General features: G+C 42.4%; 1 protein-coding gene across 1 annotated transcript in view; it reads left to right on the top strand.

Annotated features, from left to right (window-relative positions):
* PDXK (pyridoxal kinase) overlaps window positions 1-18,395 on the top strand; it is an 83,350-nt gene extending 64,955 nt beyond the window's left edge. The window contains exons 7-11 of the mRNA XM_056858421.1: window positions 4,177-4,222; window positions 8,757-8,868; window positions 10,836-10,972; window positions 11,884-11,950; window positions 18,107-18,395. Coding sequence (XP_056714399.1) covers window positions 4,177-4,222; window positions 8,757-8,868; window positions 10,836-10,972; window positions 11,884-11,950; window positions 18,107-18,219 — 475 coding nt within the window. The 3' untranslated portion in view covers window positions 18,220-18,395. The remainder of the gene's footprint in view (window positions 1-4,176; window positions 4,223-8,756; window positions 8,869-10,835; window positions 10,973-11,883; window positions 11,951-18,106) is intronic.
* Window positions 18,396-23,457: the final 5,062 nt, after the last annotated feature.

Genomic DNA, 23,457 nt, shown 5'->3' on the forward strand with positions numbered 1-23,457 from the left:
TTTCTAACGGTTTCAGCAGTCCAGTGGGCTTGCTTGTTAGACGTTTGGCAGTGGCGCATACTGGACAGCTGCGGATGAAGGAGTCCAGATCAGAATGCATTCCCGCCCACCAGAATTGACGACGGAGCAAATGCAGTGTTTTAACAAATCCAAAGTGCCCAGAGGTTTTTGCTCCATGAGCTAGTTTTAACACCACTGCTCGTAACGTTTTAGGCACGTACAATTTGCAGTCCTTGACCCATAGTTCCCCCCGCTGCTCAAGACATGAAGGCAGTGCATTGTTATCCCTTTTGGTTAGGCACTCACGAATCAAAGTGTCACGGAAAGACTGGGGCAGTCCTGCCAGAATGACAGGATCGCTCTCCACTTGGGGTTGGGGTGGAGAGTGACTGCTAGCATCCCTGGATGGCGGCGGAGAACCAGGAGGGGCGACCGCTTCAGTGGGTTGTGGAGAGTCGCTCTCGACCTGGGCTTGTCGCGCCTGAGTGCGCGTGAGGACTGCCAAGGTGGGAAGAACACCTCTTTGCTCTGGAGTAAACAGGGACTCAGTGGGTGGTTCCACCTTAACAGGATACTGAGGAAGTCTGGAAAGAGCATCAGCCAAAAGGTTTTTCTTGCCCGGAATATGTTTGATTACAAACCGAAAGCGAGAAAAGAAGTCTGCCCATCTGATCAGTTTCGCGGTGAGTTTGTGAGTCCCAGTTAAAGCTTCCAGATTTTTGTGATCTGTTAAAACCTGGAAAGGGGTCGGGGTAGCTTCCAGGAAGTGTCTCCAGATTGTTAAGGCGTGTTTTACAGCTGCGGCTTCTTTTTCCCAAATCGGCCAGTTGAGCTGAGATGGGGAAAGTTTCTTGGAGAAATAGGCACATGGGTATAGCTGGCCACCGTCTCCCTCCTGCAGGAGAGCCCCTCCCATGGCCATTTCTGAAGCATCTACCTGAACAATGAAAGGGCGGTTACAATCTGGATGCTTCAGTATCTGCTCAGTCGTAAACAAACGTTTCAGAGTCTCAAAGGCTATCTGACAGTCTGGGGTCCATTCTGTCTTAGCGGAGGGTTGGGTAGCAGTAATGCCTTTACCTTTAGTTTTGAGTAAGTTGGTAATTGGGAGTACAATTTGTGCAAAGTCTTTGAGGAAATTGCGGTAGAAATTCGCGAAACCGAGAAATCTTTGCACTTGCTTGCGAGTAGCCAAGGGCTGCCAGTCAACTACTGCTTGCACTTTGTTTGGATCCATGGCTATTCCTTGGTGCGAGATTCTATAGCCTAGGAAGGTTAGTTCCTCTTTATGGAATTCACATTTGGAAACTTTAGCATAGAGGTGGTTCTCCCTGAGTCGCTGTAGGACTTCTTTGACTAGGGAGATGTGTTCCTCCACATTCTTAGAATAAATTAGGATATCGTCTAAGTAAACAATTACTCCTTTATACAACAAATCATGGAGGATCCCATTAATCATTTGCATGAAGACCACCGGGGCCCCTTTTAATCCAAACGGCATTACAAGGTATTCAAACATCCCAAAGCAACTGGAGAAAACAGTCAAAGGTTTGTCCCCTTCACGAATTCTTATGCGATAATACGCTTAAACCAAGTCCAATTTGGTGAAGATGCGTCCTTCTTTCAACTGGCTTAGGAGATCTGGAATGAGGGGAATGGGGTAAGCGTTAGTCTGGGTGACTGCGCTGAGTTTGCGAAAGTCTATACATAGTCTTAGGTCACCTGTCTTCTTACGCACAAAGAAGGCAGGTGAGGAGTGGGGGGCTTTGGAGGGGCGGATAAAGCCCCGTGCCAGGTTCTTGTCAATAAAGTCCTTCAACACTGTCTTTTCTTTGGGATTCATGGGATAAATCTTGCTCTTAGTTAAGTGTTTCCCCCCTCCACTTCAATAGCAGTCTGTGGAGCGGTGGGGGGTAGTAAATCACACTCTTTGACATCGAAAACATCTGCAAAGTCCTGATATTTGGGAGGTAACTGTGGATCAGCATCCTTTACCGCTAGGGCAGAGTTTAGGATGGCTACCTCCTTCCGGTGCCGTTCGCATTGCGGTAGGGCGAATTCAAGGGTTTGGGTTGCCCAGTTAATAATGGTACTATGCCCCCGAAGCCAATTCACTCCCAGGACTACTGGAAAACGAATGCCTGGCACTATAGTGAAACGGATCTGTTCCCAATGGTCTCCCACTCCCATGGCAATTATGCCCGTTCGCCTGTCAACTGGGCCCCCCTTGAAGTCACTCCCGTCCATCTGGGCGAATCGTAGGGGTTGTGGTAAAACGTTAGCTTTTACATTTAGGGTTTTAAACGTGTCCTCACTAATTAGGGTACGTGCACATCCAGAATCCACTAGAGCTTTAACTGCTACTTGGGGACCCCCCCTTAAAATGTTGTAAGATTACATCAAGAAACATTGTGTCTTCTACTTCTCTCACCATTAGTGGAGCTGTGGAGGGTGCAGTCACCTCGGTCTGCAGTGGCGCTCCATTCACTGCAGACCTTGCTTGTTTTTTGCCGGTTCTTGGGCGGGAACGAGGTTCAGGGCGGCTATGGATCCCCAAGTTCCGTCTTCTTCTTCCTCCAATGTATCCGTGTCGGCTGGGCCAGTGGCGATTGTAATCCGGGCCCCCGGTGGGGCCTCGTTTGTAATCCGAGCCCCCGATGGGGTGAGGAAGGGTGCTGGCGACCCCTGATGAGCAAACTCATCAGAAATGTGGAGAGCGACGGGCGGTTTGCGCCCGCCTGGAGTAGTGCTCACGCGACGGTTCTGCCCGCCACCCCGGGGACGGGTCTCGGCTTGCTGACTCGGTTTGGGGTGAGCGGCATGAGTAGGGCAATCAGTGGCGAAATGCCCCATCTTCCCGCATGTGAGGCATGCTCCTCTTTGGAAACGTTTGGCTCTGTCCGACACAGAGCTGTTGCTTTCCGAGGCGGAGGGGCGGCACGGTCTGGTCGTGGACCTGTCTCTTTGGCTCGGCGCCTGGAGAGAGCGAGGGATTGTCGGCAGCTTTCCACTTCCTCCGCTAGTAGGACCCATTCCTCGAGGGTAGGTGGATCACGTTGCATGTAAGCCCAATATAGGACTTCTGGGTGCAGGCCCTCATGGAAGTACTGCACTCGAGTAGCTTCACTCCAGTCAGTAATTCTGCTGGCTAGGCGTTGGAATTCACTAGCGTATTCCTTCACCGACTTGGTGCCTTGGCGCAATTGAAGGATTGCTGCCTTAGCCTTGTCACTTCTGAAAGGATCCTCGAACCGCCGTCTCAGGGCCCACATGAAACCATTTGAAGTCTATATGGATCTGGCCCGTGAATCAAATTGCTGGATCATCTAATCTGCCACCTCCCCTTGTAATAGTGAGGATACATACCGCACCTGGCTATCCTCAGTGGGGAACCACTGCCTCTGCTCTCTCATGAAGCTGTCAACTTGATGTAAAAAATAGGGTAACGCTTCCGCAGCGCCATCAAGTCACTCGTAAGTCTTTTAAGGATGCTTGAGGACGGGGTGGCCGGTACTGCCAATGCAGAGGGAAAAACCCCGGCCACCCCGGCAGGAATTGCGGCGGCGCCTGCAGGGGTGCTTGTGGCGGAACTTGTGGAGGCGCTAGTGGCGGCACTTGCGGGGGTGCTTGTGGCGGAGCCCACGGGAGCGCTTGCGGGGGAGCCTGCGGCGGCGCCTGTGGAGGGGCACCGGGTGGAGGGACACCGGGTCGCTGCAGCGCCGGCGGCGGCCGCACCGGATGTTCCCCTTGCCTCCATTCCCGGCATAGTGCATCCATTCGCTCTTGCATTTGGGCCATCTGGTGCTGTAGTTCACAGTTTTGGAGGCGCAAACGAGAAACTTCATCTGCTGGTCTGCTTCTGCGCAGACTTTGGGAAACGCCGAATTGGGTATTCCAATCCTCGGCCACGTCTCTACTGTGCTGCCCCTGAGAGAGATTGAAAGGTGCGTTCCAGTCTCCAGCATCCTCTCCTTCAGAATTGAAGTCCCTCCCCTTCTCAAACCCTGCCATCCTCAGGCTCCATCCCCAAAATCTCCAGGTATTTCCCAATGCAGAGTTGGCAACACTACTCATAATGGCAAGCCAAGAGTGAAAACGTAATGTGCAGAGCCTGCTGAATGACTCAGCTATTTTTTCGGGTAACACACTTGTAAAATATTATTTCCTCCTTTGTAGATTACTCACTGGCAGAAAGATCCGCACTGAAAAAGATGCTATAGAGGTAGGTGATCTGGAGCCCTGATGTTTGTATATCAGTAAATGGTTTTGTGTTTTTAAACCCCATTAAATGCTCCTGTGATCACCTGTGGGCAAATGGTAAATTGCTTGATGAGCTTGTGGTCTGCCAGGAGCTGCGCAGAGGCAGAATTTGCTATTGATGCAGCTCCTACCATTTGCATCATTGTGCCTGAAAAAAAACCCCTAACAACCCAGTTTTAATTGCATGAATGGCATGGGGCACATAGGCAAGACTCTACACAAAGAGGATGATTCATACAAGCTGCTGACTCTGCACAGTTATTGCATGTATAAATGGGGACTGAAGCTTATGTAAATATTTATATTGTATATTGTCCATTAAGGGGGGGGAAACATCCTACATTAGAAATGTTTACACTGTCTGTCATGGAGGCACATGTCCGCTGGAGAAAATAACTCAAAAGTGACTTTTACAGTGTATTACTACACAGTACTGCCCCCTCGTGTCTGCATGGGAGTATTATATTTCTCCTTTAGCAACTACCATAATGAACTTCCACTTTGCCATTGGGTTGAGTATATAGACCAGCCATTCTAAAGCATTTTAGTAAGGAAATCTAGTAGTGCATTTATATGTTCGTGTGAGGTCCCTGTTGGTTCTCACAAAGGACCTTTAAGTTCTATTATTACCTATCCAAGATGAAATTCCTGACTCTCCACTCAGGACATTTATGCATCATTTATAATTCATTGCTTATGCCTTTGCCAGCTACCACTGTTTTGCACAGCACTGAAGAAATTGCATGCACAGAGTCCACAGTTTCCAGTTCTTGCTTTCATACTGTCCCTTTCAGAAAAGATAATTTTGTCAGTGAATGATAGTGGGATTGGTAAATTATGCCTTGAGGCTCTTGATCCATGATGAAAGAACCAGGCTACAGTCCAAGACTGGGCAGATTGAACTAGTGAGCACAGAGGCTGATTCTGCTAAGATAATGTGGCAGTTGCAAAGTACTTCTGTACATTAAATGTGCTATATAAAATATTATCATAATAATTAAGTACAGTTAACCCAATTGCATAATAGTGCACTATTATTATTTGAATAGTGTGATAGAGGACTACATTCATAGTTGTGTAATATTAACATGACACAATGTTGTGTTAAGTTGTATGTCTCATGGTGGGAAGTCCCACTGTCATCAGTGTCCTGCCTTGGAGTTTTTAATGTACACAAAGTCTGGAGACACAATTACTGGATTGTGTAGATACTCCAGCAATCCATTTAATCTAATGAATGCAGTTGGTTTCTGGAATACTTTTGCTGATGCATGACCTTTCCTAGTTGGTCTGATAAACATCCTTATGCCATGAATATCTGGTTATTGTCCTACAAAGCCAAGACTTACAGTTCTCCCTAGCAGCAGGAAGAATTGCCAACTTGTTAACAGCTATCTTTCATTTTTATTCTACTTTTTAAAATACTCCAAGAGTCACTAGGGAATATTCCTGTTGTGTTAATATTGCTAATTATAGTGGCTTTGCCATTTTTAGTCGATGATGAATCAGAATCAGATAACCTTGATTGGCATAATAAAATTGATGATCACAAGGTCAGAGATAAACAGATAATAAATATCTAGATTAAAATTGAGTTTGAATCTTAACCTTAACAACTTCTGCCAAAAACTCTGCCACCTTCACTGTAACATCAGTTGTAATGTCGTTCAGCAAGAATTGGCAAGTGGATGTTCTATAAGGGGCCATCCATTTTCTGATTAAGGGTAATATAAATTTTTTACTGGGCTCTTCATGTAAACGACTATCTAAAATAATGTGATGTAGGGCGTCTGGCTGGCCCGTTCCTCATGGACATACCCTCTTGTTAAAGGGAGTCTTAGTAAATCTGTATAAAACCTTAGATGGAAAGGAATTGAGTCGAGCTAGCATAAATGCTCTCCATTGAAGAGGTTCCTCAAGTGGACTAAAGTATTGCTGCATCCTTCCAGGTAATATTGACAAACCCATTTTAAGTGGGGAACATACTGGTGGAGTGAGCAGGCATATTTTCTGATATTCGTGATCTAAGAGTCGTTGTTTAATTATATAAAAAGCTACTTTTTCCTCTAGCATTAATATTTCATCCAGGTTAATTTCTGATTAAGTTTGGCTAAAGTTGCCGAGAACCAGCTGGCCCTGTTTGGATCCTTCAGAAGATGGAACATTAGATCTTTCAAGTTGGCTCTAAAGTGGATTTTAATCCAGTATTTAAAAGTCAATATCCAGGCTTTCGTCTCTATTAAATTGTAGCCAATTTCCAGAGAGATGGTTGAATATGAGACCCATTTTGGGATTCCTAGTATTTGTCCTATAAAATTTGCCTGAAGGCTCTCCACATTGCTGTTAAAGGCCCTTATCCAAATTGGAATACCATAGAGTATTTGGCTACAAGTTTTGAGGTTGAAAATTTTAATAGACGCGGTAACGTTCTGATTGCCCTTGAAGAAAAAGAAGTGTTTTAATTGTGCTGTTGAGTCTCTAGCCATATTTAGCACCCTTTTCCTGTGCCCTATCCAAGATAGACGATAATTTAATGTGATGCCTAAATATTTGTAGTTTTTAAACTTGTTCTATTGGGGTGCTATCAGTACTCCATTTCACTGGATGCCAGCTTTTTGCAAAGATCATCACTTTGGTTTTAGAGTAATTAATTTGCAATTTGTTTTTCTGACAATATTGATGGAAAGTTTTGAGGTATCTTTGGAAGCCAATCATTATATAAGTCAGGACGACTGTGTTGACAGCAGTTCCTTTTTTCCTTTCCTTTCCTTTCCTTTTATCCCTTAGAAGTTCCTTGATCAATTGATCTTGAGCAGCATATATCTAGTGTTGGAGTCAGCAGTTCCAGTAATGGAACTGCGCGGTCTCCTAGTTTAGGAGGATAGCCATTGATGGATTGAAAGCTTTGAGGTAGATCGCTCAAGAATAAGTTAAACCAAAGAGAGGCCAAAACACATCCTTGTTTGACACCCTTGGAGACGGGGATTTTAGAGGTTAAGCATCCCTTGTCGGAGTATTTAACCTGGCAAGAAGTATTAGTATATAGTTTTTTAATAAGAAAAAGTAGCCGGAGATCGATTCCAAGGGACAATAGTTTGTCCCATAGACATTTTCTAGAGATAGAGTCAAATGCCCCCTTTAAATCAATAAAGGCAGCGTATAATTTGTTTTTGCCTAATTTGGAGTACTTTTCAGCTAAATGAGATAACGTTAAGCTAAATGAGATAACGTTAACGTTAATCTATTGTGGATTTTTTGTTAGTAAAGCCAATCTGCTGTGGACCAACGATGTCATTAGACTTTACCCACTCAATCAGCTGGAGTTCCAGATGTTTGGCATATAATTTGCCTATAATGTTAAGCAGACTAATTGGGCGAAAGTTTTCTGGTAGATCAGCATCGCTTTTCTTATGGATGGGGATAATTATTGAATTTAGCCAGGCATCAGGTACCACCCCATATTGATCTATTACAGTAAATACCTTGGCTAAAGGATGCGCCCACCAGTCTTTATTTTTGATAAAAAATTCCGCCGGAAGGCCGTCCGAGCCAGGAGCTTTACCTGCCTTTAAACCACTAATGAGTTTAACTATTTCTTCTGAATTTACAGGAGGACAGGAAGGCACATGCAACTCAAGAGGCTCAATAATATTGATAGGTGGAATTTGAATTTCAGAAAATAAGGTGGTGAAATAATCAATCCATGTTTCTTGCAATATTGAGGGTTCCGATTTCTCTAATTTTTTACCCATCTTACCAGAAACAATTCTCCAGAAGAGTTTACTATTTTTAGTTTTAACCACAATATGCAATTGGTCCCGTTTATCTTGAAAAAAAGATCTTTTCTTTTACGGACCATTTCCTGATAAATTTTCTTATAATTGAAGTATTTGTTTACTTTATTGGGGTCCTCTGAGTGTCTGCTAATTTGAAATAAGGTCCTCAGGGTGGTCTTAGCTTTACGACATTCTTGGTCAAACCAAGAAGAAGGCTTACTATTATGCATACCCAAAGGTTTTGCCTTGGCACTGCAGAGTGTAACTATATGCGAATATATTGCCATAGTTTCCTCATGAGAACAGGCTTTGCTCATTTTTGATTTTAGGTTATTCATCAAATCTGACTCAAATAAGGAATAAAACTCTTTTTCTACTGCTGGGGACCATCTGACTCTTTGTAGGACATTTCCTTCCTCAAGTTCTAAATTTTGTTTTGTAGGGTGATTTCTTAATAATTTTGGTTTTCCCTGGATCACCATTTTCAGGGGGAGGTGGTCACTTTCAGTTAGCGGATCAATCTTGAACCATTTAACCCTGTCAACAAGATCTGCAGGGCATAGACTATAATCAAGAACGCTTCTGTTGCTAGATGTGATTTTTAGTCACTAATGGAAAGAAATCCAAGTTAAGTAGTCTTTTTGCTGTCTGATGAGTTAATAAGCTGCTAACCTGCAGCATCATAACTAGTTCTATTTATTTCTTTTCATCTATGGAAAGGTAATGGATATACTCCATAATATGGGACCAGAGACCGTAGTAATCACCAGCTCAGACCTTCAGTCACCTTCAGGAAATGATTACCTGATAGCATTAGGAAGCCACAGGAAAAGTAAGTCATGATTGGCCTTTTATGCATGGGTTGGATCTCCCTGGTTGGACCTGGGTTCATTGCACAGTAGTGTAACCCGATTTGGGAAAAACTGTATGCATTGGCTTGAATGGTCAGGGACAAAACTGTGTGCTAATCGAGCCATGAATACAGAAAAGCAGTCTCCCAAGCTCAAATAAAGTCCCACCCCTTTAAAAAATGCTGCGCTGTAATTGGCTTACTTCACAGTGCTCACCGTGAGAGAAGGTTTCCTTCCCCCCAAACCCAACTGCCACATAAAAAAGCATTTTAAGAACAAAAACCAAAAAATAGAGCAATCTGAAAGAAGGGTGGGGGAGAAATCCAAGCCTCGTTTTTAAAAAGACTTTATTTTTCTCAGAAAGAGCTTCGAGGTAGCAGGAAGCAGGAAGCACTTGAATCCCACCTCTTTACACACTGCTTCATGATTGGCTGTGAGAGAAGCCAATCTTCTGTGTTTCCCCTGTTTAGTTATCTGCATGCTGCTTTGAGCTGGGCTGAGCTCAGGGGAGAGGGATTAACAGAGGAACGGGAAGACCCTGGTTGGTTTTGCGTCGAAACAGCGTCGAGCTACCAAGGAATGGGATATCGTGCATACTGAAAAGTTAGATCCTGGCTGAAACAGGGAATAAAGGAGGTTACAGCGACCATGCATAAATGACCATTGTTTGTTTTAAAGGGACTTTAAACTTTAAATGTCAAGTCCACTAAGAATAACTGCATTCTGCCCAATTCATCCAGTCTTCATTTACATGCAAAATTCCTCTTGAATGGGAATCATGCAGCAGCTGTGCTTGATGGATTATGAGTAGAGAATTTTTCTTCCCACCTGTAGCACACTCCTTTCTTCCTGCTCTCTTTTAAAATTGTACTTAATACTCTTCCATTTTGCTATAAATTATCACAGTTTAAAGAGTGTAGTTAAGGCAAAAGGGAAACAAGCTATAACATCTTCTCTTATATACCACTCATATATCTAGAGATGTCATGGGGCAAAAGCTGTGACAGCTCACGCTGGCTGTTGTGGAACCAACTCGTCAGGCATCCCACCTCTCTTACGCATTGAATGCCTGTCTCATCGTCTCGGCTGTATGCATTTTCACTAATAGAAATATAAGATTATTCCCTCAGGAAGTTCAAATTTTGCACTAAGAAAAGCTGAATTCTGCAATGTTAGTTACTTAGCATAATTTATTTTGGTTTTGCTAATCACAGGAAGGGGCAAGACACCATTCAGGCAACTGGATTGGAAATCTTATTGAATCAAAGCTTTGGCTTTTAAGAGCTCCTACGTAGGGCACAGAAACATGTTTTTGTAAAAGGAAAGAAAGCGAACTAAGATTCTGAGGAATCTGAACTCTGAGCCCAATACAATGCTTTTCCTCTACACTCACACTATTGCTGTGTACATGCTGCAGTGCTCATAATTCTCCAAGGGTGCTTCAGATTCAGGCCTGAAATAAATTTGGAGTGATGTGTAAAAGCATGGCACTGAGGTGAGCTGGCAGTATCTGTCACATGGGTGCTATCTTATCTACCTGAGTCAACTGGGAAGGTAAAATGGCTCACCCAGAAGGAAGCCTGGCTGAGTGGCTACCGCAGGGCTCTAAGCCAGCATTGCAGGAGCTGCATGGCTCAGACTGGCCAGTGGAGTCAACAATGACTATTGGCGCATGGTTGCTTCCTCCTGCGCAGTGCCAGAGCAGAAGAGGCAATAAGTGAACCAATAAGACATCGCTGGCACTGCTGGCCAGTTCTGAACTGAGTAGCCCCTGCCGTACTAGCAGAGCTACTGGGCTTAACTGCTCCTGGCTGCCAACCGTGTTCCATTGCAGTGGCCCCTGCAGATTTCCCCTATAAGCTAAATGCCCGGTTTGTCCCCAAGCTAACCAAAAGTGCCTGTTTTATGACATACATTGAGAAGAATAAATATGTGTCTCCCTGAACAGCTACAGCAAATGGCTCCACAGTGACGCAGAGAATCCGAATGGAGTCTCCGAAGGTGGATGCTGTCTTTGTTGGAACAGGGGACCTGTTTGCTGCCATGCTCCTGGCCTGGACACACAAACATCCCGACAATCTTAAGGTACAGATACACATTCTCCTGGTGTCTCCATGATGGCAGAAAAATAGTCTTCTCTCTCTCTCTACTGTAAATTCTTACAACCCAGGTAGCTGTGAAATTAAAAGGAAAGGAGAAAAGAGTGAATGTGTCAGCAACCAGTACAAAAGTAGAACACTATTCTATCATTTTACATAGCCTTTCACTCACTGTTAGTGGTTTTTATATATCGAGAGCAGAAAACAAGAAAACTATTACTTTCTTAATGACAGAGTCGCTGTCACACTATATGGCAATTTCATTTCTGCTGTACTGCCTCAAACTTTTTGAAACACTGCAACTTAAGAGAGCAAAAAAGACTATAAAAGCAATTCAGTATGGGTTTGTTTGTCTGTTTGTTTTTTACTTCATTTATACCCAGCTTTCTCTCTAGTAGAGACCCAAAGTGGTTTACATAATTCTCCTCTCTTCCATTTTATTGTTACAATGACCCTATGAAGTCAGGCTGTAAAGTAGGTTAGTGTTTGGTAGGTTCGAGGTCACCCAGTGAGTTTCCATGACAGTGTGTGATTTGAACCTGGATCTCCCAAATCCGAGTTCAGCACTCTTAACCGCCACACCACACTGGTAGAGATCTGATGCTATAAATCCAGAATGAAAATCTCTCTCCTTACTATTCTGCCCCCTTCATTTTAAGGTTTAATTGAAAAAAATACATCCTAAATCAAAGGAACTTTACTTATAATGCCTGTTATCCAGAACTCATTCCAGAGTGTTTCTAGTGAAATGCCATTTAAATTAATATGTCTGTCATAGGTATGTGCTCTTTAACTTGTATTTTTCATCAGTGTCTTAAAGATAAATAAAGCAGTATCATTAGTGGACAGAGCCAATGAAACACTAGTAGAACTGAAATCTTTTTCTGCCAATTACAGGTGGCCTGTGAAAAGACAGTATCAGCCATGCAGCATGTTTTGCAGAGGACCATCAAGAGTGCAAAAGGTAACCCATTTACATCATGTTTTGAAATTACTGATTCCCTGTAATTGAGGTTACAATCTTTCATTGCTGTTGTACTCATCATTAATATGCCTAACTAAACTGCCTCTATTCTTGACCTGGTGGGGATATTTTATTTTCAGTAGATAGACAGACAGATAGACAGACAGACAATTTATTTGTGGCACTTAGCCAGTCAAAACATGATAAAACGGAAAGCATGGACTAATAGATTCTTACAATCAAAGAATTACAGTCCGAGTCTTAAAACATTTTTAAAACATTTTAAAAAAAGAATTACAGCTGGGACACATCTGTCAATTGCGCTGTTCTAAGGCGACAAATTTTCATTGCTGCTAAACAGAATTTCGCAACCTGAAGAGTGGTTGAAGGATTACTCCCTTGTAGGAGCATCTCAAACCTTTCACCTGGCCTGTCAGGTCTCAATCTTGATAAGAGGGGCTCAATAAACTTCGAACGGGGTAATGTATAGAAATTGCAGATTAGGAGGGCATGCTCAACAGTTTCTAAGTCCCCTGATTTGCAGGGGCAGAATCTCTCTTCCCAGGGTGTCTTCTTATATTTCCCCTCAAGCAAAGCAGATGGTAAGGCTGCACATCTGGCCAGGGTAAAGGCCTTTCTATAATTATTTATCTCTAAATAGTGGAGATAGGCTGCTGGTGCTAGGATGTATTTAGTATGGAGGGGTGCAGTGAATAGAGGCGCCCTTGCTAAATCTGTTTGTCTCTCAATGTCTTTGATCCTTTGGGATATAATTAATTTAGCTTTCCCACCCTAACTGAAGTAAAGTGGGGGTGTAAAACCCAAGTTGTTTAATTTGACATCTATGGATATCACCCATCTGGATCTAAAGGAGTCACATAGGATCAGTGGGAGAAGACCATTAGGGTTGAAGTTAATTTTCAGCCAGAGAGAGATCGAGGACAGGACACTCCTTGCCTCCACCTTCATCAAACGTATCAGAGCATTTGGAACACATCTTGGCAATTGCAGGGCAGCTCTAAGGAACTTAGATTGCACACGTTCAATGGGAGTAAGACAAGAGGGTGAAGAGTCGAGTTGTGTTCCATATAGCATTTGTGCTAGGGTTTTCGCCTGATAAAGTTTGAGTGCTGCTGGAATGTAATGTGCCCCTTTGGTCCGGAGGAAATTGATTATCAAACGGGCTGACCTTTCCCCCAAATTGGCTACATGAGTATTATGGGCCAACTTGGATCCAGATGCCTGGACTGTCGTTCTGAGATATTTATAATGGGTGACCTGTTCCAGCCTGTGGCCATTAATGCTCCACCTCCTATATTTAGGACGTCTACCAAAGGCCATGACTTTTGTTTTATCATAGTTGATCATCAAGTGTTCTTTCTCGCAAAACGTTGCCATTATTTTCAGTATTATCATAGCATTCAGTATTATCATAGCATTATGGTTGACCCAACTGCTTTTATTTGACTAATAGCTCTTAAACTGTAGCAACTTCAACTTTTCCTTGCCTATCCTAAGGACAAACTGAATATTATGTTTTCTTCTCTTTTAATTATTAAAGTTTTCCCCCTGAATTGCTGTCCTGGCCACTTGATGGGAGGCAAGTCAGAGCAACCACAGGGTCTCACAGCAGGGATTCTCAGGTTATGGCCCAACATCAAAGTCCAGAGTCCAATAACATAGTCCAAATGCAAGGCCAGAAGGGAGTCCAAGGTCTCAGTCCAGGGTCAAAGAACATGTTCCAAAGGCAGGGTCCAAAAGCAGCCCAAGCGTCAGGTAATGAGGTTCTACAAGTCAATCTTAAGCAGGTCAGGCAATTGGTGGGGCTGTCAGCAAGGCTGCAGACACATTGATCTCACACTGGCTCTAGCCTCCCTGAAGGCTTATAAAGGTTGTTTCCCTGCTGGTGAGGCTGATCCCATGTCAAGCTCCTCTCAACAAGCTGAGCCAGCTCCTTCACTCATGAGGAGTAGTAAGGCCAGATCCTGCAATGATTTATTGGTTTCCCCTGGCATTCCCTCAGCAGAGGGGAGGCGTCAGGCTGCCAAGTGCAACTCCTGCACCTGGTCTAAGCCTCAGCCTTGCCTTTTGCCTTTGCTACTCCTGAGGTCCTTCAGAGGAACATGGTGGGTTTGACAGTGGGCAAGTCCATGTTGGAACCTCCTGGAGTGAGGGCCCTGCTGGCTCACAGGGAGGCACTGGTTTAGCTCAGGGTCCCTTTGGGGAGGCCTTGGGACACTAGACTAACAGGGAGAGTCTGCCAAGGCAGGGCTTGGGGACGGTTGTCCTCCTCCTCATCTGATGAGGACTCATCTGCTCATACTAAACCAGGGTGGTCTACGACAATTCCTTTCCTATTCCAGCTGTATGATATATAAAGAACATTTTCTTTTACACTGATACTGAATTAGCAACTTGAAAAACTAGATACTCTTTGCCAAACAGGCTTTGCTGTAGTCATCCAAACCTTTCTTCCTACTTCTGTTTGATATCTTTGACTGGACATCAGTATCTGATAACACAGCTGACAGCACTGAAAAGTTCTTACTAGTAATTACTTTTTTCTCAAAATTAATTGTGAAAACTGTCATTGTTCAAGTCCTTATTGAAATCAGTATATCTAATTCTCAACATAGCCCAATCTGTGAATACTTAAATCTGCAGATCAGGGACATGAAGAAAGAAAAGAGACATTTGTGCAAATTTGCAGAAAAATACAAAAACTTTAAAAAAAATAGAAGGGAAGCCATTTCCCCGCAAATAGATGAAGCATGGACAACATTCCTCCAGTGACCCAGCAGCATCCATCCTCCTTGCTGCATGTGGGAGATGTCACAGGCGGTTAACTGGCTGTTTGACCTACAGAGGAGAGGGAGGTTAGGAACTGCCACCCTCCACCACTCCCCACAGAGCAGTGGGACAGAAGACAGACAGGTGGAAAGAATGGGGTGGGTGGGCAAAGTGGCATGGAGGTGGACGGGCAAGAGGAAAGAGCAAGTGGTCAGGCAGAGCACCAGGGGGTGGGCAGAGTAGGGGACACTGTGGGCGAGCCAGCAAGATTCCCTCTCCCTATGAGTTTGCCTGGGGGCCATGAGCAGGAGTCCAAGGTGCTGCTGCATCAATCAGGCCCATGGAGGCAGCAGAGTTGAGGTTCATTATCATTTCTCTAACTATTCATTTTACCCATAAAAAAGTATTAGGCTGTGACTAAATTATCAAAAGGATAAATAAAGATAAGAGGGCTGTTTAAAACTTGTCCTGCATCTGTACAACAGAGGATACAAAACGAATTTGATGAGACATTGTTTTTAATGACTATCTCTACATTATATGACCTGGTTGTATGAGACAGTGGAATGATGCAGCTAACGTCTCCCCCAAAAATACCATGGAAGTTCTTCAGCTGAGAAAACCTATTTCTATTTCATTTTGAGGCATAATCATAAAAGTGGGCATGTTGTTTCACCTCTTTTTCTTTGGATTTTAGCACAGCTGGCATTCCCTCCCCCATGAATTTTGCCAAAGTTTTAAAGTTATTGGGATGGATCCTGTCCCTGTCTTCCACTTTGCTGAGCAAGGTGGCTCTTCCTAAGGAGCCTTTTGTTGGAGGATGACCCACTTAAGCAGGAGGAAAGCTCCTTGGAAAAGGGTTGGATCCACCCCCCACTGCAACTGGAATGTTTTGAAGTATAAAAAGAACTCTTGACAGTGCAGGTGTGTTTTATAGTTTCAGAGGGCAGCCGAGTTAGTCTGCAGCGAAATAGCTAGATTCAAGTCCAGTACTACCTTATAGAGACCAACAAGCATTTCAGGGTATCAGCTTTTGAGAGTCAAAAGCTCCTGACAAAAGGAGCTTTTGACTCTTGAAAGCTTTTATACCGCAAAAATCTTGTTGGTTTCTAAGATGCTCCTGCACTCGAATCTGGCTATCCAATCATGAGATATTTAAGTTTAATCATCTTAATTTTGTTCTTGAGCCTAAAATAGTTTTTAGATGTGCTACATTTTTTGACAAATACATGGCAAGATGTCTTGCAGTTTTTTTTACAGTATAGGAATGCTAAATTGAATCAAAGTATTATTTTTTGTTACAGAATTCACAGTTAAATCATGTTATAGGATGTTTTTTTAAATTTTATGTATTATCAAAAATACCTATACAAGATAAGACTTTGGATCCAGCCATCCTACAGATTAAGGAGTTCGTGGAAGCAGTTGTTCTTGCCTCTCCATCCCTTCTCCCACAGCAGCCATCCATAACCCCATGAGCCACTGCTGGGGATCAGGGGGGCCTTATGAACAATATGTCATGGGCTGAAGCAAGAAAGAGGAACTGGGCTACAGTGCCACTTCGTCCCACTGTTCCAAGATGGCATGTGCCTAGAGACCAACTATGTTATCTGTGGTGAAAAAGGCAAACTCTGTGCTGGAGAAGTGAGCTGTGGCTCACAAAAGCTTATACCCTGCCAGAAATTTTGTCAGTCTTTAAGGTGCTACTGGACTCTTGCCCTTTTCTACTGCTACAGATTGACTAACACTGCTACCCATCGTGCTTTATCTCTATGCTGGAGGTTATCAGGAAAGGGACTGAAAATAAAACAGTAATACTCCTGTATAGATCGATTGTGCAGCCTCATTTGGAATATTGTGTGCAGTTCTGGTCACCATATCACAAAAAGGATGTTGCAGAGATGGGAAAAGTATAAAGGAGGGCAACCAAGATAATGGGGCTGGAGCACCTTTCCTATGAGGAAAGGCTGAAGAGTTAGGGACTTTTCAGTTTAGTAAAGAGACAGCTGAGGGAGATATGATAGAGATTGATAAAATTATCCATGGGGCAGAGAGAGTGGGTAGAAAGAACTTTTTCTCCCTCTCCCCAAATGCTAGAACTTGAATGAAGTTGATGGGCAATAGATTCGAGATGGACAAAAGTAAGTACTGCTTTACTCAAGGAGTGATCCTCTCAGCCAGAGGATGTAGTGATGACCACAAGCAAAGGTAGCTTCAAATAAGGATTAGATAAATCCGTGAAGGATAGGTTCATCAATCACTACTAGCCATGGTGAATAAAGGGAACCTCCATGTTCAAAGGCAAGTAAAACTCCAAATACCAGTGTTAGGGCGCAACCTCGAGGGAAGGCCCTGGCCTATATGCCTGTTGTTGGCCCTTCAGAATAACTGGATGCTGGACGAGATGGAACACGGGTCTGGAAAATATAAAAGACAGGCATAAATCAGATCTCCTTCTGAGACTTAGTTTGACAAAAGCCTTCACAGAATCACTGCATGTTTGAAATTGGGGTTTTAAAGTGTTTTAGTATGAACTCGCTCACTGTTACTTTTCCTTCAGATCTTTTCCTAATATTGCTTGTAACATCCCTTTTTCTCAGCTGCACATTTTTTCAGATGCTCCTCAGTTCTTTCCCTGTAAAGATAGCATATAAAAGGCATCTCAGAACTGCAAGGAGAAGCTACACCAATTCATGAGCTGTTTGCTGTTGTATTACTGTTTTCAAATTGTTGTGCCATGGTCTGTAATAGTCCTTTGCCAGCACATTCCAAGGTCACCCTACCCTGCCACACATTTTTCTCCACATATTGTTCTTTTTCCTGCTTTTTCTTTTGATTCATGGACAATATTTTAAGTTGATGTTTACAGTTGCTCACATCTGAAATAGCCAGTTGCATTCCTGTACATATGAAATGACCATGTCTGCTTTCAGTAGAACTGTGTCATGATAACCTAGTACTGATGTTGGATTCCTTCCTGATCCTGTCAGAGCTGTTCAACTGTTACCAGGCTGATGCAGGATGGACGTGAATCTCCATGACGTTCTCACATGAAGCCCATACTGTGCCTACTCTGTATGGACATGACTGAGATCTGATGGGGAGTGAAGGTCTTTTGATTGGTCTTTCAAAGGTCTTTCATATTGTTTAACCTTTAAACTATTGAGGAATTATAGAGCTACCGTTCTAGAGCTGAAAAGTAGTTTGGACTCCTTATGGAAGTCTATTAATAACAACCGATGACAGTGACATTAAGAGTGAGATTGATGAGTTTTTCTTCTATACTGTTTATGTAAAAAGTAACCATCCATAGCATTTCAGTGTCTTTGTCTCTCTCTCTCCTCCCACCTCATTTTTATTTTAAAGCACAAGCTGGAGAAGGAAAGAGGCCTAATTCAGCCCAGTTGGAACTGAGGATGGTCCAAAGCAAAAAGGACATAGAAAACCCAGAGATAATAATAACCGCTACTGTGTTATAAAGGTTGTATATCTCCTAACAACGCACAATGTTATTGATGTCCTCATTTTCTTTCCTGTAAATTGTAATGTTTGCCTTAGATCTGTGACAGAAACCTGACTTCCATGAAATAGTGCCCCCAGCATAGATGAGATCCACTACCGAGCACATGTGCTGGCCTTGCTTGGATTAAGAAGGGGCGGGGGGAAGTTAGATGTATTATAACTCCCTCCCAGGTATCAAAATGGCTGTCAAATTACTTCAGTCATGTTATGAACCCTGGACATGGGAGAACAAGGTTTCCTGCCTTGCCAAAGACTTTCGGACTGCATTCGCCCGTGGAATGATTGGCTGGAGTGTATATACTGTGGTAAAGCATCTAGTGCCAACTTGGTTATCTTTTCCCTTACATGAAGAGGTTTGGTAGGCCACTGCAATGTTCAGTACCTCAATCACTCTGGAATATAATGTAGAGGGAGATTCAGGGGAAGGACAGGGTGGGGTCTGAAGATGATTTGCTTTTAGCTACTTTGCATAGGCCTTATTATTATACCACCATGTTTCTGAGATCTGCTTCCATTTCTGGTCTGTGAATAATTGCAAGACTCTACTGCCCAGAGGTGCTAATCCTTTAATCTCAAGCAACCAAAAGAATCCCATTGTCACTTTTTGTTTCCTCCCCCCCCCCTTTAATTTCTCCAGGAAAAAATGCAGCTGAGTAAAGGAAATGATTCTACCTCTGACAGAATAGTGCTTGTCTCCGTTTTATCAAAATACCTGTAAACTGTAAATTTCCTTACCTGGTACTTACTATAAAACATGTATATCCCAGTATATCTATTAAGGTTACAAGAAGAGTGAAAGTCTGATGTTCGTTGAGATGAATTTACTGTTTATGACCATGGATGAAGAAAAACCTCTAGTGTTCCCCCACAACGTGCAAATACTATAATTAATAAAGAACCATCTGATCAGTCAGTCCAGATGCATACTCCCAGCACAACACACCAAACATTACTGCTGTACAACCTCCATGTCTTTTCAAGAAGATTTGAGCAGGTATCTTGCCTGTCAAATAACCGGAATAACAATTCAAAACAATGGTTCGATAAAGAATGTAGAATAACAAAGAGAACACTTAGGGAGCAGTTTCCCAAATACAGGAATGATCCAAATATATCATCACTGATCTGAAGGCCTGGAAACTCCAATATAAAACATTTATTAGGCGTAAAAAGAAGGATGATATAGACGCCTCCCAGTTCTGGAGACTGGTGTCAGACTGTTCTAAAAGAACTTACTCTTACTTTACAATCCTACCAGAAATATGGGAGATGCATTTTAAGGAACTCTGTGCATCTCTAGCCCTGGAGGATTCATGTGTAGGAAATGCTGATAACATTGATAATTTCCCAACACAGCCACCGATAGAACCCTCAGAGATAAGATAGGGTCCTTGAGGTTGGGGAAGGCACCAGGAATAGATTTAATACCCCCAGATTTAATCAAGAGAAACATTGATTGGTGGCTCCCAGTTTTGAATTCCTTATTTACAACAATAGATAAAACTGAAAGGATCCCGAAAGGGTGGGAGGTAGCAATAGTAGCTCCCATATATAAGGCTGTTACCGCACTTGTATTCCCAGCGATGTATTAAGAGTTTGAAAATGTTATAAAAAATACTGTTCGCACTTTCTATGTATTCCCAGCAATGTATTAAGAATTTGAAAACGTTATAAAAAATACTGTTCGCACTTTGTTTGGCCCCTTTAGCTGTGAAGACGTCTTCCAACCATTTATAAGCCATGGTATCCAAAACCCCTTTTAAAGCGATGTTTTTTAAAATATTTTCAAACTCTTAATACATCGCTGGGAATACCTAGTGCAGTAACAGCCTAAGAAGGGCAATAAAAACGATCCAGCTAATTATAGGCCAATAAGTTTATTAAGCACAGTAAGCAAGCTGTATGTGAAACATCTGCAGTGGAAGCTTAAGGAATGGTTAGAGCAAGGTAAATATTTAGCAGAAGAGCAAGGAGGGTTTAGAGAAGGGAGATCGACTATAGATCAGTGTGTAATATTAGATCACCTAATAGCTAAATATTCTTCTAACTCTGCCACATCCTTGTGTGCTGCCTTTATAGATTTCAAATCTGCCTTTGACTCAATCTCAAGACCTATACTTTGGGGGGAAACTAGGGAAGACAACTATAGATAAGCGTCTCCCCTTCCTAATCCGTGCTCTGTATGAAAATACGGTCATTAGGGTAAAGTGCAACCCACAGGGCCATCTTACAGACCCCATAAAAATAGAGAAGGGGGTCAAAACAGGGTTGCATATTAGCACCTCAACTCTTACATTTTTATATTAATGAGCAGGAATCTCATGAAACCCTAGTAGAAATTAATGTTGTATATACCACAGTAGTTTTGAGGGATTGCATCCAAATTTATCAGCCATACCTGAGTAAATGTACTATCAAGATATAACATATCTCTCTGTGAATTTTAAACTCTTATTTTTAAAATGTCACTCTTAAAAAAGTTAATCTATGCACTTCCATGAAGATTAAACATGCTCAAAAACAAGAGCCTTTGACTTTATAACGTGCAATAATCCCTTTAAAGTTATCAAAATAGCGTCCATGCCTTTTAGTTGCCAATAGTTTGTCTCGGGATTTTGCATATTCTATTTAGTAATTCAATCCTGCTATTCCTATCTCTTTCCCATTCTGGCTGTAGTTTTCATTAACTCTTATGGATACATTTACTTTTGTGTTATTCCTCGTGACTTGTTTCTTGGGGCATAACAGGGTATCTATCAAAGCAATCCATACTTGGAGCGCATAGCACTCTAAAACATTGGTGAACAATGTTCTTCTTTGGGGGGAAAAGCCAGACTGTTTTCTTTATCATTCTTTCCCTGTTAGAATGTCTTAAAATAGGATTCCTGCCAATGTGTATGCTGCCATTATCAGGTTTATTACTTGTTTATTTAGAAAATTTATGGGCTACCTCTCCAGAGACCTGCTCAAGTCAGATGAGGCCCATTTGTGGGCCTTGAAGCACCTTCGTATATTCTGTAGATTCTTCTTAGAATGTTACTTCCAGTTTTCACTTATTAAAAATCCTCAAGTTTATATCCCTCTCAATTTAAGAACTAAGCTTGATAGTAAACCCTCTCAGTGTAGCCCTCGCCATCAAACAGTTCTCCCAGCTGTATCAGAGCAATGTAATGCCTGCCAAGTTTTTTTTTAATACTGAAAACATTTCTTACAGAATGTTTAGCCATGGAGGCAGTGGGTGGTTATGTGTGCAGGACAGTTAGCATTATGGATGTCTGGAACTGCTTGAGAGATATTTTGATTGACTGCCTCCCTTGTGTGCCTTCCTACTATCTTATTAATGGCTACCTCTACCTAGTTTTGAAGCTGATTTGACCTCCTAATATTTTTTTAGTGTAGGTGGCTTTGGAGACAGTGGCATAATTTATTCATCCAGTTAATGGAGGAGGCTTCAACATTGCACAGAACTAGAAGGAGAAAAGATATGAGTAGCTTCTCTCACCTTGGGGGAGTTCTGGTTTCTTATTATATTAGAACTCATAAAAGGGTGAAGTACATGAGACTTGTGTGTTATCATCTGAAGGGGCCCCAAATGGACCAGCTTCTTATAATACAACCAGGAAAGTAGGTATATTATGTAACATATTCCCATTTTACATTGAACTAAGTCTACTTTTTGCAGTTTGAAATTAATATTGCCATTTATAACCGCTTTCCTCTACCCTTCCTATCAGCAGATCTGAGGCAAGCTACAGGCAGATTTTTAGGAAATCAGAGAGAAATATCTTTTAAATATATCTTTAAATATATATGACAAGATACTCTCTGGCTTTTTCCCACTGAGTGATTAATGTCTGTAATTTCTGGCATACTCTGAAAATTCCCTATATTTAAGTACAAAACTTTACTGCTACTACCTAATTGTCACTACTGCCATGAAGTAACTTTTTAGCAATAAGAACATGGGTGGCGCAGCACTCTCCTGCTGTATGAGATTCCCGCCTTTCTCATGCCGAGAGAGCCAAGCAAAGGGGTTTCGTGGAGCCACAGCTGAAATATTCATGCAGTTGACTGTTTTGCCCCTCTCCCCAGTGATACACCCTGCCCCATAGCACATATTCAACCAGTTTTTGGAGCTTAGAGGTATGTCGCTATTAAGCAAAAAATATTCAACATGGAATCCATTAAACCACTGAAGGATTTCTGCTTACAGAGTGGGGCTTTCCCACTCCTTGCTGCTGCACCCCTTAAAAATCTGCTCTGTGTGGTCAGGGGGATGGCACGGAGGGGTGCCACTGGAGAATGGAATCTGTTAGAATTGCTGGACCCTCCCCACACAAAAGAAAGTGCCTTCTGCTTGCACAAGCAGGGGTTTGAATACAACCCTCAGTTAAGAAACAGGTTTTATTTCTAAATCAACAGATCAACGTAACCCCTTTTGCTGATCACTGAATGTCAGCACTGAATATTCCAAGGATAAAAAGGTTTATTTCAGTTATGGCATGCCATATTGACATCTCCAATAATCTGTGGAGACTTGGAAAATGCCTTTCCTGTGGAACCGTAGCAAGCTACTATGACTAACAACATTAGCTAGGATTCCAGGTAGACTGAAATTTTAATGCTCCAATGAAATGCAAGACACTGAACTCCCAGATCAGCCTCTAACTTAACTAGTTGCCCAAGGCAAACAAATTCCGCATCTTTTAAAAAAGCACAAATAAAATTCTGCTTCTAAAAATGGTAGAGATCACCGTCATTACAAGTCCAGTACTGGGGACTGATGTCCATCACTGCTGTAGAATCTGAATCAGTGTTTTAAGAAAGAACAGTGCCATTGTAAACAGAGCCACACCCTTCTAAGTACATCGAACTTAGAAGGGTACAACTCTGTTTAAGATGGCACCATAAAAAGAAAATCGTTAAGGAATTCTTTATTGTAGATTATTTTGTTATTGCTGTGTTTTTGATGGCTTTTTTCTCTGATACACTTTGTGCTGCACTTAAATCTGAATATTTTAGGAATTTAGCACAATCCTGTTAGACTACCACACACAAGGTTTCAAATGATTTTGGGAAGTAGAAACGAGCATTTAACAGACATGTTTACTTCCCTACCAACTTCATATTCAGACATGTTAATTTAAAGGAACAAGCATCTCATAGGGGTCTTGTCCCATTTACAGATCTATCCA

Source organism: Euleptes europaea, chromosome 12 (genome assembly GCF_029931775.1).
Source record: "Euleptes europaea isolate rEulEur1 chromosome 12, rEulEur1.hap1, whole genome shotgun sequence".
NCBI classification, from domain to species: domain Eukaryota; kingdom Metazoa; phylum Chordata; class Lepidosauria; order Squamata; family Sphaerodactylidae; genus Euleptes; species Euleptes europaea.